Source organism: Dryobates pubescens, chromosome 8 (genome assembly GCF_014839835.1).
Source record: "Dryobates pubescens isolate bDryPub1 chromosome 8, bDryPub1.pri, whole genome shotgun sequence".
NCBI lineage: Eukaryota > Metazoa > Chordata > Aves > Piciformes > Picidae > Dryobates > Dryobates pubescens.
In genome coordinates, this window is record NC_071619.1 from 14,583,893 (window position 1) to 14,606,314 (window position 22,422).

General features: G+C 40.3%; 1 protein-coding gene across 2 annotated transcripts in view; it reads right to left on the reverse strand.

Annotated features, from left to right (window-relative positions):
- Nucleotides 1-20,744: 20,744 nt before the first annotated feature.
- IDE (insulin degrading enzyme) overlaps nucleotides 20,745-22,422 on the reverse strand; it is a 62,940-nt gene continuing 61,262 nt past the window's right edge. For both annotated transcript variants that reach the window (XM_054163525.1, XM_054163524.1), the window contains exon 25: nucleotides 20,745-21,413. In XM_054163525.1, the coding sequence (XP_054019500.1) occupies nucleotides 21,318-21,413 (96 nt within the window). In that variant the 3' untranslated portion in view covers nucleotides 20,745-21,317. The remainder of the gene's footprint in view (nucleotides 21,414-22,422) is intronic.

Sequence of the window (22,422 nt, forward strand, 5' to 3'; positions counted from 1 at the left end):
GACAGACTGTTCTCTTACAGGACTTGTGTGTCAGCTCTGGCCACCAAAGTGCTGAAATCAGCATGGCTTCCAAGTGACTGGTAATTTGTACTGTCCTGTTGTCTTCTGCAGTGCCCAGTGTTACTTCTCAAGGCTCTCTTGTAACTGGTGCTGGATAGCACTTTTTTTCCTCCCAAGTTAAAATAATTAAATGGGGGAGTCAATTTCAGTTGCTTATTTTGTAGTTATTAGAGCACTTTGTTTGATTGTCATGTTCCTTTACATTCTGTAAATACCCATACAAGTACAAAGAGCAGTACAAGTGTGAGGAAACAACATTGGACACTAAAGCTACATTTAAACTGACAGATTGGGGCATCCTCCTGAACTTCCAGACCTGGGAGCATAACTCATCTCTGTACCAGGACTAGGATTTTTCTGCCCATACCAGCTGAAGTGGAAGGATCCTAGTGGAAGGACTGGCTTGATGGGTGTGACACTACACTTTGGGTACCTAATGTGTGGTACATACCAGAAGGCTAGACACACTTAAGGCAACTTGGATCTGTTCTGTAAAGGACTAGAGGATAAATCTTAAATGTGTTATTTAAGTTTGTTTACACACAGTAAGCTTTACTGTTGCAGTGTGTTCAAAGTAGCCATCTGAGGGAGACATTAGCACTTCAGTTACTGATCTGTTTATAAACATTATTTCCACAGAGATTAACTGTTTTGTGAAGTTTAATTTTGACAACCATAATACAGCCATTTACTTTCATACCAGACCTAACCTAGATTCAGCAAGAAGTTTTTTAATTAACAATTTGTTTTTCTTCAAAGTTGTTTGGTTTACTTTTTTTCCCTTGTTCATATTAGTATGTCAAATGCATGGAGAAAAAAACACACGTATCTTTTACTTAATTTCTGGCAAAAAGAAATCTTTACTTCCAGTAAGTGAAGACTGGACTTCACAGTTGACTGCAATAATGTATGTAGAGAAATGAAAAATATGGTACCTTTTCTAGAGTATGTTTATCTTAATTACCGAGATGTAATATTTTAGGACTGTACAAAAATGTATATAATGGCCAGCTAGTATTCAGAAAACTACTACAGGTATTGAAAATTATACATTCAGTCAATATTGAATACTTTTGAGGTTCTTGCTGTAACTGAACAGTTACTATCATCTTATGAGTGTGCTGATTATATTTGTCTTAGTGTGCTCACTTTTATATTAAAAAAAACCTATAGAGCAGCAACCTCCTGAAAGTTGCTGCTTTCTGTAAGATAGTCTTGAAACAATATGATGCATATTTCTTACAGAATTCTTCATTTCAAGAAAAGCAGCTTTTCAGTAATCTTCACTGTATATATTTCCAACTATTTTTTAAAAGTGTTGTGAAGAATTGAATTATGCCAATTATTAGATTTGAAACGTGTTCCCTGGGAAAGCTCACTGTCTCCTCTGGAAAGCTAAAGCTCTTGTAAAAACCTAATTATAAAAATACTGTATAGATGATCAGATTATTTCACCTGAGTGGCAGGTCTTTACTCTGTTGTAAATCTTGTTTTTAAGTATGGCAAATTACAGTTATGTTCAATTAGGTTGAATAAATATTTTTTACACTCCCCTGGTGTATTTTGTCAGTTGAACAAAGGCCTGTAGCAAAACTTCTGAATTAAAAAAAGTGTTTCACTTTAATGCACATCTGAGGGTTTATATAATAAATTAGAAGTTGATAACCTAAATAAACACCTTGGAGATGAATGGAAAAATTGCCATAACATTTTGAACTTGCATTTGCACTTCTTAATTTCTTCCTCTCTGGTGATCAATAAATGATACGAAGGAATGCATTACTCAAACGTTGCAAGCAAAAAACCTGTTGCAACATGAACAACTTCTGGTGATACTCAACCAGGGTTGGGATTACTACACATCTGTGTTGGCTGGTGTGCAGCATTTCCTTGGAATACACTGATCCTTCTTCACTGAGAAAGACAATGCTGACTGTAGGAAGTGTGTTTTTTCACTAATTTGGCTAATTTATATCCCATTCATTAATTCAGAATAAGGAACATGAAATATTATCCAGCATTTCTCAGTGTACTTTATCTGTAACTCGGTTCCCCCTTAGCCTTCTGTTACATCAACATAAAGGCACAAATTATCTGAGCTATGATTATATAAATACATAGGAGATACTTCTCCCCTTCTATCCCTTTCTATCTCAAACCACAAGATTTAGATGGAGCCCTGCTATACTTCTTCACTGTTTTTCGTTTGACTCTTCCCTTCAGCCTCTTTCCCACCCAATAGTTTGTAACAATTTACATGAGTTGCCTGGTTATTACCTCTCTCAGCTGGAGCTGTTTCTCAAAGGTTAGGATCCAAATATGTAGCTATCGAAAGCCTCTCCAGTACCTAGGTTGAGGTTCTGGAGCATGTCTAGAGCAGGGCCATGAGGCTGGTGAAGGGCCTGTAGCGCATGGCCTATGATGAGTGTCTCAGTTGTTCAGTCCAGAGAAGAGAAGGCTGAAAGGACACCTCATTGCTCTCTCTAACTATGTGAAGGGACCTTGGAGTGAGGAAGGGGCAGCCTCTTCTCCTTGGTGTCAAGTAACAGGACTAGGAGAAATGGTTTCAAGCAGCACCAGGGGAGGTTCAGGCTGGATGCTGGGAAATAATTCTTCACAGAGAGGGCTATCAGACATTGGAATGGTCTGCCCAGGGTTGTGGTGGAGTCACCATCCCTTGAGGTGTTTAAGCAGCATGTGGACATGTTGCTTATGGACATGGTTTAAGACTGACCCTAAATGGGGTCAAAGTTTGGACTGGATGATCTTTTGAGGTCTCTTCCAACTGGATGTTTTCTGTGCTGCCATTCAGTGGGATCTGCACAGGCTGGAGTTGGATGGAGTGGAATATAATGGTTCAACAAGGTGGGGTTGGACTTAATGATTCTTCAAAACCTCGCTTTCCAGAAAGGTAACAGCCACGAGATGTGCAAAGAGAATATTACTGCAGGTGGAAAAGAAGTTCTGTTTTGTAAATAGGGGTAAAGTATCTCCATTAGATCATTCTTCAAGAAAGCTTGAGGATCTGTGGTCTCTCTCCATTTTTACCAGGTAATTACCCACGTGCTCTGGGTACTTAATTGTTTTTGCACCTCTGACTGTTGCAAGCATGAAGCAGTTATTTCTGATTGTACTATACTAAGTAATTCAGTAAAAAAGTTCCATTCCAGAACCACGAAAGGCAAATAGCAGACATGACTTGAAACTGCCTCAACTAAACAGTTCAGCAGCACCTGTCAAAACACATCTTGCAGGCACCTCATTTGTTGCTGGATGACTAAGCCATGGAAAAGCAATTGCCTAAGCAGTGGGCCTCCATAGGAAGTACTATGCTTTTTTGAATAATAAAATATGCAACTTCTAGCTTGAGCTGACTGTGTGATCCAGCAGGCACAGACTGATGTTTTCAGTGGTTCTTCTTTTTCAGTTGCTCCTCCACTCTTAGTACAACTCAGTAACACTTTTCTGTATCTAACGGGAGCTGAGAAAGGAACACACTGATGTGCCTATGGACTACTTTGTGAGCAACTGTCATGTCTCTGCCATGAATCATTACAAGAAGCTAATGCCCCTATTCACTACCTCTGAAGGAGCCTCTGCCTACCAGATACTTATGCATGGAAGGTAGAGTACATAAGCACAGAATCAAAAATAGTTTATGGAAATCAAGAGTGGGCTTTGGGATGTTGGGGTTGGGTTTTTTTGTGTTGTGTGTTTTTCTGAAGCAAAATGGTAGCTAGTTCAGAAGTATTTGACCAACTTGTTAGAAGAAAATCTCTACCACCTTATCTGCTTCACAGTTGTAGGTTAAGAGCCCATGGGTAATTCTGAGTTTGTTGCTAGTCACTGCCTGTGGCACTACTCTTGCCTGAGCTGCTGGTATTACTCCGTTTCAAACACCACCACAGTGCAGGAGAGGGTTCTGCTTCTCCTTTGTATTTGCACTACAGCTTCAGATATTTGTATTTTATTTTAACACAAGACAGATGTTGGTTAAATGTACATTGTAATAACTCCCTCTGGATGAGAAGCGTTGCAGCAGCTTTATGGAGCACAAGTTACACGGTGAAAGCCTTTCAGAGAAGGGGAGGTATTGAAGGAAAAAAATACAAGTTAGTATTGTTTTGGAGGCAGAAAACAGAAAGCCTTTTTGGCATAGTGAATCTGACTTGGACCACATTCCCTCAGTATCAAGCTATGCAGGCCTTCCATAACCAACACAATAGCGATTCTTTTGCTGAGAGTGGCACAGAAAATTGTTGTGAACCTAACAGGATAATTCAGTCTGAACTTCATGAAACAAAATTTTTCCATTTCTTCTTAAGTAATTTGAAACCTTTTAAATGCAAAGCAATGGGATTGTTCTGGTTTTTCGGTGGTGGTTGTGTTTTGTTCTCCTAGTGGTTTCTTCTGAAAAAGCAAACCAGTCTGTTTTAACTGCAGGTTTCTCTACCCAAGAGTGTTGTTAAGTTTCAAGGTACTAGGAAAATGACAGTGCTTTTCACTTAGCATAAATAAAATATCCTGTAATGCAACTGACCTTCCCACAGTCCCCAGCTCTGTCTCTGTCAGAATTTGCTGTGTATTTCAGTTGCATACCACCTTACTGGTAACTAGGCTTGTTTTCCCATCTTGTTTCAAAGATGAACAATAATGCAAATAAACCTAAGGAGTAAATTCATAACTGATTCCAAAAGAAGCGGTGCTTATGTTTCTTCATTCAGCTGTAGCTTCTCTTTATCTTGTGCAGGGGTCTCACCTGGCTGGAAGTAACAGCGCAGGCTAAAAAGTGAGAGGATGTGAAGAGTCACTTGAAACAAAATCAGCTAGTGACTGAAGTGTGAGAGAAGCTACAGGCAATGACTGCAGGGTCACTTCTATCTGGACAATCTGATTTTTCAGTCCCAGGAGTCCCACAAACAAATACCCATTTCCATCCATAAAAACAAAGCAACTGCTTGTCAGCGTAACCTGTGGGTCCCAGTGGAGGAGTGGGGAATCCTGAGCATAGCTGACAAATTTGTCACAGATGGTTTAAAGTGCTGTTACACAGCTTGGGCATGTTCTTCGCTGGATGGGCAGATGCACACAGAGTAACTTGTGATGGAATGAGCCATGGATATGCCATCTAATATTTCAAATTTTACAGCATCCAGTCCACTCCTGCTTTCCACAACTGCTGGCTGCTAGTGGGATTCTTTTGGGTGAGACTCTGATGCTCCTGCCTTCAGCCCTAGTTACCTCCACAGAAAATAGATGCATCGCACAGCACATGCGCCTGTCCTGGGGCCTGACTATGACTCGCTGCTAACAGCTCATCCAGGCAGCCAGAGTAACCTTGCTCCCATCTCAAGCAGCAGGTTTAGGCTTAAGGTGAGGAGAAAGTTCTTCACAGAGGGAGTTGTTATCCATTGGAATGTGCTGCCCAGGGAGGTGGTGGAGTCACCATCCCTGGAGGTGTTCAAGAGGAGATTGGACGTGGCACTTGGTGCCATGGTTTAGTAGTCATGAGGTCTTGTGTGACAGGTTGGACTTGATGATCTTTGAGGTCTTTTCCAACCTTATTGATTTTATGATTCTATGATAGGTATAAAGACTGCTGGGAGAACACTCAGAGCTAGGCTGAGATACACTTTCCCTTACACTTAATGGATCTGTAGGCCAGCTTATTGTATACCTGCACCAGGAGTCTGTTCTTGGGGCACCAGGCAACTAATGAGCTTCAGGCTGACCTGAAAGTTATTTGTACTGGAATCAAGCTAGCAGAATAGTAGCCCTCTTGTCCTCTGGGAAAGAACCCAAGTCCAGCTCTCCTAGGACATAGAAGGGACAGTGACTCAAAGGCACAAAGGGCACAGGGTGCCCTCTGCCATCACTGTACAGTGACAATACAGCCTAAAGGCAGATAGCTGGGTTAGCTGTTACTTGTTTCAAGTAAGGATGGGCTGAGATTACTCTGCTCTACTGAACAGGATCAATGCAGTTATTTTCCCCCAGCAGGTACAGTATTTCTATTTTTAAATCCCTTGTCTTTAGTGATACATTTTATGGCTCTGACACCAAAATGCAAACAGACCTCAGTACAACAGTTTTACAGCCACCAGGTTAGCCTTGGAGTCTGCAAAATAACAAAATATATAAATGAGAGCACTGTGGGAGGATTCTGGAACTGTATCAACTGCTTGGCAGAAAGAGATACAGATTTCATATAATGTTTAGGAAAAGGCCATCCCTCCTTATCACAGCTGTGGTTGCAATGTAAGCCCAGAGCAGATGCTGGAATTGTAAAGTTCTGCATTATCTGAAAGCAGATCTAGGCCCCCAGCAGGTAAAATGCTAGAACTTGCCACCACTTCATTTTCTTTCTTCTGCTTCTGCTGGTCCTGACAGCAGTTATGGTTGTGCTGAAAAATTACTTTTAAAGGTCAGAGATAAAGGTACTTGGGTATGGATTTGCAGTCCTGAGCACATGCAGTATTTGACAAGATGATCGGATCTCATATTCTGGTTCAGGCCTTTTATAGTTAATCTCCCCATTTTCCAACTACATAGGAATTGTAGGTTTTGGCTAATCCTTCTCATATGCCTCTGGTGGCTGGAGCTTTTTCCACTGACAGCAGTTCATCACTGCAGCTAAACAAAATCACTGTAAGCTGTCTAACAGAAGACAAATGAGAGCTTACAAAATAGAATACTCACTGAACTGAGACAAAACTTCCAGTACCAACAATGATGGTGGTGGGGGAGCAGAGACTATCTACTTATAATTGCCAATTTAGCAACAGCTGAGCCTGTACTTATCTGAATTGGTGCTGCTGCTAAATTCATGATGGTTTTGTCCTGTGCTAAGCCTTGATGTCTGCAAACACAATGCAAATGCAGTGTTCCAGGGATAACTCTTCTCTCAAAAAACAGCAGGTGGTGCTTAGTCCTGAATCCTAGGGCAAGATTGCTTTTTTCCCTCATGCCGTTGAGCTTAGAACTTCTTGAATGTCCCTGCAAGCATCAAGGTGATAAGCATGTGCTTTTTCAGTAGATGTTTCTAATTATGCTGAGTTCCACTTTCACTTTTTTTTTTTTTTAATATAAGCCAAAATATATTTACTTTTTTTTACAATTTTTGTATCATGATCTTGGAGTCCTGTCTTGATAACAGCGTTAGAATAGAATAGAATAGAATAGAATAGAATAGAATAGAATAGAATAGAATAGAATAGAATAGAATAGAATAGAATAGACCAGGTTGGGAAAGACCTTTGAGATCATCGAGTACAACCTATCATCCAACACTATCTAATCAATTAAACCATGGCACCAAGGGCCCCATCCAGTCTCTTCCTAAACACTTCCAGTGATGGTGACTCCACCACCTCCCTGGGCAGCCCATTCCAATGGCAAATCACTCATTCTGTGAAGAACTTCTTCCTAACATCCAGCCTAAAACTCACCTGGTGCAGCTTGAGACTGCATCCTCTTGTTCTGGTGCTGGCTGCCTGGGAGGAGAGGCCAAAGACAGATTGTACCTCAGAAAAACAGCACTCTGGTTTATCATCAAGTGGTTGCCACCAAACACTGGTGGATAAATGGTAAATATGCCTTATCCTATCAAGAAGAGTGGATTTGTGGAAGATAATGACTGTTTAGCCTGTTGATTTGCTCTGTCATCAAAAGATGTTTCAAATTAATGAACAGTGTATAAAAGGTTATATAAAAATATGTAAGAACCATTTGTCTTCAAAGAAAAATTTGCTCCAGTGAAGTAAAGTGCAGGCATAAGTGCAGTAACAAAACAAATACACCTGCCTTCTTAAATGAAAACCAGTGTTTCTGGGAGAGCTATACAAGAGCAATAACTCATGATCTAGAAATAATCAACTAACATTAGGCAGAGAAAGTCCAAGTAGAAGGGAGCATGTTTGCTATACTGATGATGATGTTAGCATTACAACACAGCATACCTAAACCAGAAAGAGGATGCATAATCCTGAGGTTACATTTAAGACTATTCATTACAAGAGTAGGGGATGACAAAAAACTCAAGTATGAAGCAAATCTTTTCTCCTTTTAGGTACAGGGGTACCTCTACCCATTGGGGACAGGAACCTTCTAACACACACTGAAACAGGAAGAACCACATCTTTTCTCCAAGCTGACAGTTATTCTAGTCCCCTAAATAGCTTGGTAAGTCATACCAGAGAAAATTAAAATTGGAGGGATGACACAAAAATAAGCTATACGCTACAGAGAAGGGAGAAAGTTGTCTGTAGCTGAAATTTGAAATATTACAGACTAAGATGCTGCAACATAGATGCTTCTGACAGGATCATTGGCAAGGGTATAATTTCTTTTCCCATCATATATTCTTTGAGTTGCAGCTGCAGGCCTTTCTTCTTTTAATAGGGGTGGTAAGTTTGCTTTGCAGCCTGGAGATGAGGCAGACTGTAGGCATTTACACTGCCTATGGTCTGAGGCATCAGTATTTGAACCGGCTTTAACTTAAAAATGCTGCACTTGAGCTGAAATCCTACAAGAAAGGGTAGGGGGTGGCAGCACCCACTCTGCTTGGAGGGCACGTGTAGCAGGCAGCAGGAATGCAAGGCTGTCTTTCAAAGTCCTGACTCAGGCAGCTTTGTAGCCCAGCTTCAAAAGCAGTTGTTTGTGTAGAGACTTCACTCATATATTTCTAAGTCACATGTGAGGTCTACATTCATGGCTAGTGCTGTAACTCAAATATTGGTCTTACTTAAGTAACTCCTAGAATTAAAATTTAAGGAGGATTTGAAAGTGAATGAAGATGCTGGAACAAAAGATGCATGTGTTCTTTTCATACTGTGTAATCTCGTAGTAGACTTTCGAGAAATCTGTGTATGCACAGCTTCAATAGAGTCAGTGTAATGGCTCATGCTGTCTTCACTTGGCAGGAATTGTTTCAGCTCCCAGCTCCTGACAGTGGCCCAACAACATGAGTTGGGTGGCTGTGGAGGGTGGAGACACATAGCTGCTCCTTTCAAACCAGCCATGAGACCAATGCAGTCATCTCGTAAAATTCACTTTCCGACTCACACCCGTTTGCCTACATGAATTCACCTTTTTCTTTGCTCTGAGATGTAGATAATTTACTACATCTTTGTGAATGTGACTATGACCTCTTCTCCATGAAAGGCTGTAGTGGAGAGGGTCAGGAGAGCAGAGCTTAGCAAGGAAGCTTTCTCACTCTTGCTCTTTAATATGCAAGTTGCATCACTTCAGACTTGCATCACAGTGGTTAGTAGGTCTAAGGACATTCAAGCTGACAAATCTCTGACTCATCTCTGCATTGGGGTGAGACTCTGCATTAGCAGAGGTCTTTTAAATAAATAAAAAAAATTGACAAAGGGAAGACAAAAGTGGATTTAACAAAATGTCATAATTAATTCAACAACATTTTAAATCACCAGCTGCAATGTTATTCGATTTTGGTGAATGGGAAATTAAATAATTCAAAATATTTCAACTCTCATACGGCAATTATTCAACTGAAAGCTCGAAAGTTCAGATCAATCTTCAGAAGGGTATATTTCTAATGGACAGGACACCTCTCAAGCCAAGAACTTGCATTATCTCTCAAATGTTCTTTTCAAGCTTACAGCTCTGGAGAGAAGCATTTAATAATCTGTCAGATTTCATACACTTCTTGCCAGGGTATCATTTATATCTTGTTTCTTCAAACCAGAATAAGAAATATTTTTAGAAAGAGAGCAAGCAGAATAAAGCTTTAAAATACACATCAACTGACTCAGAGCCTCTTCTCCATTTTCTATCTCCTTCAACCACATTGCCTTGTATTAACCCTTGGGTTAAACCGGTCAGATGAGACTTTTTGTGACAGAATTACAGAAAACAGGATAAGCAGTTTATCCTTTCAATGTGCAAACCAGGCATCACCTCCAAGCAGATGCATTAGTGAGTCACCACAGCCAGGTGCAGCTCACACCCAGTGGTGAGCCTGACTCAGGGAAAAAGGAAGCTCTGATGGCACAGCAAAGAACAGAAAGGGGCAGACAATTCCTGCATTGCTATGTAATTCTGTTCTTCATTCACTATGCAAAGTATGGAGTTAACGACAGTTACCTACCACTGCCAAAGTAATTTCTCTTCTTGTGCTCTGTAATGGAGGCTCATTCTTTGCCTTCCCCAGCATTCATGCATGCTCATACCTATGGGTGCAGAGCTTCCATGAACTAGGATATCTAGAGAGGACACTATTAGTACCCAGGGTTGGAAGGCTAATGTACAAGAACCTGTCAGTTCAAGGATATGCCAGCCTTAAGTCACAGATCTCTGCAAGGAAATGTTTCCTCCTACTCTACTCCTATCTGACACAGGAAGGCTGCTACCCTCACCAGGCTGTCTGATATTTAACAAGCCCATGTTTACAATTCTAAGAACCTTATCAAACTTTAAATACCATGTGAGTAATTATGGAAGATTTCTTCTGTAATAGTTTTTTCACTTAACAGGAAATTCTGGCAGGTCTCTGACAGTCTTGAAGTGTGAAGCAGGGAATTGAAAATCAGGTAGTGTAGGGAGGTTTTCAGATTGGTGGTTGAGTTGGTGGCTTTTGGGACTTGTATGGGGAATCTTCCAAAACACATTGAAAATCTAAAGGCTGAAGCTGAGGTAGGACTTAACAACACTGCACTGGAATTTGCCAAGGGGTTTTTGTGTAAGGGCCACAATAATAGAAGAAATAGGTCTTAGAACCTTAGTGCTACCTGCAGTGCTGGACCTGAAAGCAGAAAACCTGTCCTTCAGAGCTCTCAGTGTCTTCCCTGCTTAGCCCATCCTGCTCAAAGGCAAAAGATATTGTGTGGATTCAGCAACAGGTGTAGTGAATGAAGGACAAAGAGCCCAGAGTGAGCAATAAACGGGTAAGAGATTGCGGGCATTAACAGGGCTCAGGATCTGCAGGAGGGCGTGGAGGCTGTGAATCACAGATTGGGTGAAAAGAGATAGGTGACACATGGGTGAGGAAATTAAGACTGAGACTGGCCAAGGGAGAAGGATGTGGATCCAGTAACAGGGATGGTCTGTATGGTCGGAAAGAAGACATGGAAGAGTGTCTGTCACCATCAGAAGCTGGAGCTGAGTGCCCGTCTCAGCTGCTTTGCTGTTCTCCAGCACCTGGACATGCCAGTGACGTGGGCTTATCGCACAGACACACACGTCCTCACCGCCGGCACATCCAGCGCCTGATGGATCATGTGGCACTCCCCCAGGAGATAATTTGTGTCTGTGTCACTAAGGTAACACATAACGAAAGCTACCCCCTCCCCCTCCAGTTTCCCTTTTAACACGGCAATTTCACTCCCAGGGCTGTGCTACCAACGCTCTAGCGGCAAGCTCCCCGTTATCTCAACTGCAAGGCAGAACCATGACGGCCGCCACAAGCCTTACACCCGCCCTCTTTTGGGACAGGATCTGTGATGTGACCGTTCGCTCTTTTCCCTAGCCCCCTGCATGCTCCCCAGGCGAAACTACAGACGTGTTCACGAGTTTCTCAGTAGTGCCTGGTGTTACATCGCCAAGCGCTCCACAAGTATGACCTGGGTGGAAAGCGGGCAGCGCCAGAGGTCTGCAGTGCCGACGAATTTAGAGATTGGCCTGATGCAATTTTTTTTTCCCCTCAGAGTAACGGGCATGGCGTCAGCCACACGTTCGATGCACAGCAAAGCCGCGGCTCCACTTGGGGCTGCCGCAAATTAATCCCCCTCTAACTCACGGACGCTCCAAGCGCCCATTAAAAAAAAAAAAAGGAAACGGCCGTGAGATACACCGGAGCCTGCAGCACCCCTCCGCCCCCATAAGCCCAGCCAGAGGCCGCCCGTCCCCAGCGCCTGTCTTGCCCCTTCGTATTTCCCCTTCCCCCGGCAGCAGGCCAAACGGCGACCCCCGGCCCCAGCCCAGCCGTGGCTCTCATACGGACCCCGGCAACTGCACACACGCTCCTGGCCGCATTCTCCGCCCCTTTCCCCTCATCGAGCCCTTTCTCATCACTCCAAGTCGGACCGGCGCCCACCTACCCTCCGTATAAGCATGGCTCCGCCTCACGGCTCCTCCGCCCGGCGGCACCTCCCGCAGCCGCGCCCCCGCCGGCTGAGGGCAGCAGCGAGAAGGCAGCCCAGGGGCCAGCTGCGAGCCCGGGGAAAGCCAACTGGTTAAGGCGCCCAAGGAGATGACAAACTTGTGAGGACAAGGACTTCACGCAGTCTTGTTCCTTATAAAACACACATGCGGACCGTTTCTGCGATTTAGAAGTGATTTATTTTCTCCAATTAAGCATTTCAAGTTCTTTTTATGTCTTTATCTGTAGAATCGTACAAACAAGAGTTTTCCTCAGCAGACGAAGAAAATAATTTTCATGCATAAAGATGAGGTGCACAGCTCTTCACATTGTTACAGGGAATAACAGCAAACGTTGCATTGTATAGCACCAAGAAGAATTTTAATTACAGTGTGAAGGAAAGAGGCCGTGAAAGCTCTCCGTTTCATGGTGATTCGTTTAAGCTGGCATTTTTATTCTGAAGATCTTGTTTTCCAAGCAACGAAAAGGAAACCTTACATTAAAACAAAGCAAAACCCCCCAAAACCCATCCCACCTGTTTAAAAAGCACGACATTTTCTACAAATTAAGCTGTGAAATATGATCTCTTGCATAGCAAAAATTTCCTTTAAACTTTGAAACAGGTACGGACACCTAAAATAAAATTTTAGAAGTAATTCTTCCTTTCCTGGTCTTCCTTTACCCCAACCTGGTCAAAGAGCAGGAAATCATTACTGAGTATGCATGACTACATCTTGAACCCACACATTCCACTGCAAATTATGCACAGAATCCTACTCTGGAATTTATTACTGCAAAAAGTGCTACTGAAGAAGCGTTCAGTATTTACTGTCAATTAAAGTCCCTTCTGCTTTGACTTCCCAGGTTAAAGAAACCCAAAAAACAAAACTCAAAAAAAAAAGTTTGCTAAGCACTAGCTCTAAACACTCAACAAGGGACAAAAAATATAATAAAATCAAACTTCAAGTCTCTCATTCTCTTGCATCACCATAAATAAAACACCCGGTTCTGTTCATTCCAGAGACGAAGGATTAGATGTGACAGGTTATTTCCAACACATATGCATAGCCATTACCCAGAGGCACAGGTAACTGATTCAAAATAGCACTAAATAGCACCCTATAAGTAGTGCACTGCAAGGGGAGACTAACACTTCTTTCTGGGAAGAAGGTAGTAACATTTAATAATAAATTGAACTGAAGTAAAGACCTGGTGAGTAAGTAAGGAGTAAGGAGATTAGACGCGGCTGCTGCTCAAGCACAGAACTTTAATCTTTGCCCAAGTCATCCAAGATTGCAAGAGGCTAACAAAGACAGGCTCACTCATGCCTCCCAATACCTTTAGCTGTTCGTACTTTCAGGACCAGGAAGAAACATAAGGAATTCAGCTTTTTCTATCGGCAAGCTGCTGTCTGTCTGTGGGTACTGCAGTGCTGACCATTTTCATTACATCTCTCCAAATCATGCTCTCTCTCCCCCACAATAGCAATCTACCAGGACTGTGCACATTGTTACCAGTAGTCACACTTAACAGGGCTCCTCAGCATGTTCAATGAACCAGAAATTACCAACAGAATAAGTAAAATACTTTAAGCTTACTGACTGTGCTATCCTTTATAGTCGTATTTAATCATACATATAAATATACTCGGTTTTGACTTTGTGTTGTAAGGTATGCATTTGCAAGCTCTGACTGGCTGGACAACTAGATAAATTTAATCTTCCCATGCAGCTTTGAGAATTGCAAATGCATACTTTACAAAGGTAGATATACACTATCTTGGGATTTATCTTTTTGCTTGCATGGCATATAGTGACTCCTGGGGACCAGCAAGGCAGCTCCTCTGGTGCATTTCTAACAGATCTCTGCCACACCATGGGGAAATTAAAGCTTGTGCCAATGAACTAGGAAAAGACAGAATTCCTGTTTATTTCTATAGAAGATGAAGACCCTCTCTCTGGGTCTCAATTAAAGAAAGAACAAGACATGCAGGACTATTAAGGTATTCCAGCAATATTTAAGATTATTTTAAATGACTAGTCAAGAGTTTATATGCCTAAAGAATTGTTGAAATATATGTATTTTATCATCTAGGGCTATCAATATACTACAAGACAACACATTTACTCCAATTGTCAGGCCAGCTTAAGTATTTAGTTATTATCTTAACAGGGCCTTTTTTTGTGTGTCTGTATGGTAGAGAATGTAGAGCAGATTAATGTAGAGAAAAGTAATGAAAGACTCTGGTATGTTCTGTTGCTTTCAAAGCTCAAAGAAACTTACTCTTCAGACACTACAAACTGTCCTGCAAATTAAGGTCTTGTATTCACTCTCAGTTTCCCAAATAAACAGTTTAAAGAAATCTAACACATACTATTAGCTATACACACCACAGTTGTGCACTGGTAGTTTACAGACACAACACATGAGCCCTTTTCACAGGAATCTGTAATTTATACACAATGACATGAGACACACACGTGATTATCAGACAAGAAGTGCAAAATGGCATGCAGCTAGTTGCTTTCATTTATATATGCATTATCTTCCATTTCAGCACTGTTTCTATTACGTGTGGGCAGGCATCCCAGCTCACACTTACATTTTGTATACATTTAATACAAGCTTAATACAATCTTCCATATTTTCACATAACATCTTTAAACTAACGATCACTGACATTTCAAGTGGAAAATCCAAACTACAAGCATTCCTTGTATCTGCATTCTTCAAGTTACACAAAGCCTATAAACTATTCCACTCTCAAATGTATCACCTTCCAGGAAAAGGCTGCATCAAGTACATTTTTATTAGACTATTCACAGCAATAAATCATGTTGTGGATACAACAGCAGATCAGTGTTTTGCTGAGGTTGAGGAGCACCTGCTTCCAAATTATTTCTATTTACTTTAATCTCCCACTTCACTGAACTCCAGCAGCAGCCCAATTGTGGCTCTCAAGGCTTACACATACTGTAGATAGCATCTTTTTATGTATAACATTGCCACAATTAGAGGGCAAGTTCTAATCATAGAAATAAGTATCACAGAACACACCAGTGCTAAAGGGCCATCAACATTTTTGGCTGATGTGACAATGGGAGCATCTAATCATCTCACCTTGGTCAGAAAGACATGATGCAATGTACGATGAACAGCAGATGTCTCTGCCGTTGTAGATGATGCATGGACTATCAGGCCTATATTATCAGCTTGTGGAGATACCAGATCCAGTTATACATACAGATTCCTGTCTTCCTAAACTACACTTAATGCTGCAGCATTGTCACAATTACTCTCTCTTCCTACAATTTTATCTGGAAATCTGTGAACAGGAGAATAATCTGCATAGATTTTTTTCTTCCAAATTCCAAAGCTTCACCATTAACAGGTATGTGCCAGTGAATGGTACTGGTTATCTCACAGCTAAAACACAGAAGGCTTGGAATGCACAAGTATTGGCAGGCTAAAAGTTATTGCAGTAACAAACAAATAAAGTGGGCAAAGTTGAATTGTTCGACAGCTTACTGACTCTAGAGCACTGATGGGCACTAATCTGTTGTGAACGTCCCCAGCTTTTACACACACACGTATGCAAATACTAATTCGGGCTAAAACCTGTCCTACTAAACTTACTTCATTGCAAACTAAGTTGGAAAGTTTGGAAATTACCAAGTGAATCATTTTTTGAGCACTAATACTGTGAAATATTTACCTGTTTCTGGTGCTTTAAACCAGTTCCAATGTTGCTTTATCAAGTGCACCACTTCAGTACTATTCAGCAAATTTTTAAGCTCCACTAAAAGGTATCGCATCCAAACTCTGGATCTTCAAAGCCCAGTCTCAGCTTTCACTAACATTTGTACACACCCACATTTTCCACATTTGATAGCCCAGAATGCCATTTCTGTGCACTCTCTGAAATGACTGAACCTTAACCATGTAAAATGCGTTAGTACTGAACCCCTGCATCTCCCTGGAATTCACAAACAAGTCCTTTTCTAGCTCTCCCATCAGATCATCCTTCTGGAAAGATAATCTAAAAAGCATGTTCTGCTATGCCACGAGTCACTGGTTAGCGCAAGTTAGAATAGAACGGAATAGAATAGACCAGACCAGACCAGACCAGGTTGGAAGAGACCTTCAAGATCATCATGTCCAACCCATCAACCAATCCAACCCACCTAAACAACGGCACCAAGCACCCCATCAAGTCTCCTCCTGAACACCTCCAATGATGGTGACTCCACCACCTCCCTGGGCAAAAAGTTACCAAAATCAATTTCATTTCCATGTTCTATCGAAATTTTCGCTAGACTATTCTTCCTACTTCACAGCAGGCTAATAATATCCCTTTTGCTGAGCTTGTTCTAATTTTGCAGAGCAAGCATTCACCACCAGAATATGTAGTGCATGTGCATTTATGAGCCCACACGTACCATGGGACACCAGGTTCTGCGTATGGGTGGAGGGCAGGGATTGAAGGCAGCCAAGCAGCTCCAGTGAAAAGTTTACTATCTTTGGCAGTCACTAGGAAAGTACCACCAATCCCTGCTCCCCTTCTTGAAAGGGAAGTGGAGCAGGCAGTGAATAGCTGTAATGTGAATCTGAAACAGAAGGAAGCACATCCAACACACAGAAAGGTGGTGAGGAATCCTCACAGAGATACAGGATTTAAACTTGGATGCTTCTCACTAGAGTCTCCTACTGGCTAAGCCTAGTCACACTTCCTCACTAAGTGCAACAGTAACCTGAAACCCACTTGGGGCTGTGTATCTTCCCCAATCCCCATTGCAAAAGCCATTTAAAAAAAAAAATTAATTCAGAATTTTGCACTGCATCACTGAAGAGAATGTCCCATAAGTTAAGAGCAGCAAATGCTCAGCAGTGTGGTGTCTACATCCTTTCATGCTGCACTTTTAACTTAACAGCCTTGAGGTGGCTGAGACATACTGATTTAAAAAGCCATAAATATTTTCCAATCTTAAATTCAGTTTAGATGCTTTGAGTTCAAATAAGTTGGTTTAATTGTGACATTTCCCATTCTGCTGTGCCTTTGGCCTTAACACACTTTCTTCCTTCGAATTGCAATTCAGATTTCACACATTATTAGCGTTATATTCCACCAACAGCACATACTGTAAACTGTAAGTATATTCTTTGAATTGCAAATAGTCTGAAATGTTTCAAATAAAACCTTTTCAGGAGAGTCTACACAGGAGGCCAGGCTTCTTTTGAAATTACATTAAAGGTAAGAAAGGTGTCTGAGTTTCTGATGTCTTCTGCCTTTAAAATTAGCAGAGAGCACCTTGTATTGTGCACCATGCAGCAACAATATTAAAAAACTGACTTGAAAATGAAGTGTTTTACTTGGCTTTGCACATAAAATTAGGTGTCAGCTCAAGGGAAGGACCCAGGTGGCACTGTAAATGACCACGTCAGTTCGATGGCCAGCTATTGAAAAAGCATGGGAAAAGTGTATGAAGAAAAGTGTAGAAAGACAATGATTTTTCACTTTACAGTGGGCCAACAGCAAAAGCAAACTGACCAGTTAAATGGTTGAGACAATGCTGACTAGAATTTATTCTGCTGACTTTGTGTTAAAACAAGAGCTAGAACATGATAAATGAAGTTAAAGAGGTGTGTAATGCTTTCTCCACACATTACGATTACGCGTTGTCAATAAAGGCTGTTGATGTCCCTGCGCTTAAACAATACTGTGACAAACCTCAAGCACTTTGATATGGCTAACAGCAATGGTCTAAGAACATTTAGATGTCTTCAATTTAAACAAAATACAATCGAGCAAATGAGTGAAGATTTACAACAATCACTAACAACTGGGAGTGGAGAAAGAGAACCCTAATTCTAGGAACAAGTGATTTTCCAGGAGGGCTGCAGACATTTTATTTCTTTGCTGTAAGTACGAACCACTCTTCTCACTGCCAAGGACAAAATTTGTCTTTTTAAACCACTGCTGACTGTCAAGAAGTCCCATTAGAACAGCAAAAGAGCCATTTAGGCTGCCTTTGCATTGTCGGAATTCAGAACTGACACAATTTGCGGTTCTAACAGTCTCGTCTACTCCTAACCTTTCCAAACATAATCTTTTGGCGTGCATAAAACAAAGAAAATGACCAGGGAAGTAATTTCTCAAAGCAACGCTGTAAAGCTGCAGTAGGCACCATTCAATTTGGCTGCAGCAATGCTCTGAATTTACAACTTAAGATTTTTGTAATTAAAATCCTGTCTTGTGCAAGCATTTTTACCTTTATATTATTAGGTTTTTCATACACTCGGAGAGAAATAGAGGTGAATCTACCTAAAAGGTGTGGGATGCCGTTATGGGGAAGTCTTCTACAACTTCCCTAGTGTGACTGGGAACACCTCTCCAGCAATACTATTCAGCCTCAGTAGTCCAAGCAACTGGATAGCAGAAAACCACAATTAGCCTATAATGAAACACACGCACAGACTGACAGATGTAACAGTACCAGTATGCAAAAACTTACAATGAAACAAATTAAGAACTCCAAACATTAAATTCAGATTGTTTATTGTAAACAGAATAACTCTAGCACTCTGTCATACTGGCTGTGTCACATGCACCCAATTCCACATCAACTGCGTAAAATAGCACTTGCAAAAAATTACAGTTATGTAATAATAATTTATGGTTTCTTACATAAACGAATTAACAAGCACTAAAATTGAATTACAGTGTATTCTAGGTAGTTTTTTATTGCTTGTAGACACTGCAGCTTTGGATCCATTAAAATGAACCCATTAGTATGCCTGAGTTTATAAAAATTTACTGCTATATCAAACTCAGAAACTGGTAAAATGCTGGAGAACACTTAAAAGCAATTAAGAGTTGCTGGAAAACGACATGGGTTTCCACATCCAGTCACAGAACTTTAAAATCTTGTGGGGTTTTTTTTTCCCCCCTCTGGAAAACATGATTTGTGAGCTTGTGTTAGATACACTGTTATTCCAATTTATTTATATAATTTAAATTTAGAGTTGATAGCGCTTCCATGAATATATATATTCATTTTTTTAAACATGATAGAAGCTATTTCATTTTATTTACCGTAAGAGTGGTATGTTTAAATACTAAATCCCAAAATATATCTTTTTATAATATGCTGTCAAAACTTTTAATATATATTAAATACAAATATTATACTAAAGAAAACTATAAACAAAAGTTAAATGTAAGAGGCTTAAAAAGCTCATTTTATCTGAAGGATCCATGAAAATGTTTTGAACAGAGACACCTTTACTGGTTTTGCTTAATTTTTTTTTCTCCTGAGGCTACAAAAAAAATGCCAGTGGTCTCCTTTGGCAACAGGTTACATCACAAACTACCATCAAATTTATTAAAGAGATGTTGAAACATGTACTGTTAACCTTTAAAACAATTTTTAAGTACACCGTGTTTATTCAGTTAGAGAAGACTCTCAGATAAACACACAGCTTACGGCCCTTACTCTGTCAAGCATTCATTTAATTTGGTTTCGGAGCCACTGTAAGGAAGAAGATGGATTCAATGACAGGATAACCCTATCAAATATACCAGGATTCTGACATGACAACCTGTGTGTCATATCAGGGCCTTAGTTTCAGGTTCTTTTAATAAGCAAACTTGCAGTAACACCCCTGATAATCAGATTCTGTATCTTCTGTGCCTTGCACACTCTATCCTCTATGAATAACTGCCATCAATTCTGTTCATTAAACACACAGGAGAACTTAGCATTTAATAAGAGGCTTTCTTACCTTTTCCCATTTGGGGGCTATCCCAAACACAAAACCACTCAGCAGAAACCAGTAAACTTGGTGAAGATTAGACACCATATATTGTTTTATCCTTTTACTAAATTATGGAATATATTTACATATAATATTTCAGCATAACTCTTGATCCTTCCAGGGTTTGCACAGCCTTCTTAAAAGAAGTAGGAACCAACATATAGTGATGTAACCTGAACCACACCTTGTGCTGTAGCAGTACTGAACACCAACTACCGCACTGTCCCAAATGCCTACCTTAAGGACAAAAAAGACCCACACAGATGTATCAGAACAGTGATGTTTCTATTTCATTATAGAGCCCCTATGTGACTTTCACCTCAAGAACGGCTCAGGAACTAATGTGTGCTTAAAGTTATTTGCACTAGTAAATCCTCTGCTGGACTGAGACATAACAACAAATCAGGCAAAACAGACTTGAGTTCTCCATCAGTACATGCACAATTAAAACCAAAAAATGGCACCAGATAAAGTACTTTGTGTACCAAACAGAAAGAATTCACAGTAACACTGAAAAAAACGAGCGTGGTGTTAACAGTATCAAGAGACTGGGACAACGCTTTTGGTAACAAAAATAAGATGCCCTATTAAAGTGTTTCCAGCATTTTACTAGTTTTAATATAAAATGTCCTCAAATTCGTATAGAAAGATTAAAATCATGCCCACACCTTCACTTGTTCTCATTAAGACAATTCTCTCATTTATTACCATGTTTTCAATTGTCCTTTTTTTTTTTTTTTTTAAAGAATGTTTTTCTTTCTTCCTTTCTTTATTTCCCACCCACACTGGTCTTCATAAAACTTAAATAGAAAATATGTTGGCTACATTAAGGTTCAATTAAAAATATCATTCAACACACCACTTCCAAAAAAATGTGAAAGTCTCTATTTTTAAGAAAAATTGTTGACCTCATCCCAAAAGGGACCTGCTGTTTTCACCCCCTCCAGCCTCCAGCAAGAGAATTATTGGGATACTAAATAATGTTCTTCAGGAGTGACAAGGGTAGTTCAAGCAATTTTGTTTGCTCTGGAGGGTTCTTTTATCAAAATGAAAATTTGAAGGGATATACTCTTTGAAAAATATATTGCATCTACAAGGTTTTTTTATTGTTTCAGTTGATTTTGGTTTTCAACAGGTTGTCTTGAAATATAAATGACACATGACCACAACTGATTTTTGTATACTCTCTATCCCTAACACACAGCTAATGTCAAATGAACCGAGAAGGAATTTGGGACTTTCATAACAGACAGAACCAGTTATCCTAATGTTCCTCATGAAGTCCCCTGAAACCATGTCAGTACTGATCATTTGCATTTCTTCATCCAATTGGGGTTCTTCACAGTTTTGCAGCCATGAAATTGATATGTGGTTTCACGAGTGGAAAGAGTGGCAGACTGCGCTTGAATTCTGTCATGTTTTCAATCACGCTTGGCTGCAAAGAAGCGTATGCAAGAAAAGGTCTGCTCAGTATCTTTCATCAGAGAAGTGAGACATCCCTTGCTTTTAACACTTGCTACAGCTACATATGAACACACATTTCCTACTCTTTTCTACCATATTAGTAATTGACATGTCATTATTACAAGTTCTCCCCAGAATATAGAGTATTATTTCTTACAAAGTAAATGGTTTCAGGTTTACTGTAGATCATTTAAAACAATAGCTATGAGGCAGTAATTGCATTTCTAACGATAGCAGAAACTTTAAATAAATGCAGAGCTTGTCTTTTCATTTACAATTTCTGCTTCAGAATATTCCACCTGCCCTTTGATGATCAGAGGTAAGATCATGGGACCAACAGCGATTCAATAAGATATGATTTTTAGTTGCAGTAATAAAGGAACTTTTTAGTATTTCAGTCGTAATGGCTAATAAATTCATACAGAAATTGCCACCCACGGTGATGACTTTACCTTAACAACTGAGTAAGAACAGAGACCTACTACCACACTGTGAAAAGTAAATTATCTATTAGACAAACAATACCATCCTTCTTCAAGAACAATCATTTAAGGTCCAGTAAGGGCCCAGTGCTATCGTATCTAACCACACAGTGAAATCTGTAACAATTCGTTGAATTGCTTCCTCCACAGGTTACACATTGACAGGAATGCACAAGAATATTCTGGGGTTTAAAATCATGAGCTGACTTTGGTGGTAGTTTGAGATTGGGTTGTTCTATTGCTAGTTTTTTAAAAAAGAAAGATAGTAAATTTGTTGATGCATACACATCCTTCTCTTGACATCTGACACATCTAACCACACACAATCAGTATTTTCAGCCAGTAACAATCTGTATTTACCCCACAGTGTAGAGACTCAGTAGAGTTTACTTCTACTATTAGCTTTCATTTCAATGGAACAAAAGTAACAAAGGTAACAGAAGGGACCGTGAAGAAAGATACCAGGAAAAAATCCCTGTTCTTATAGAGCATGACAAT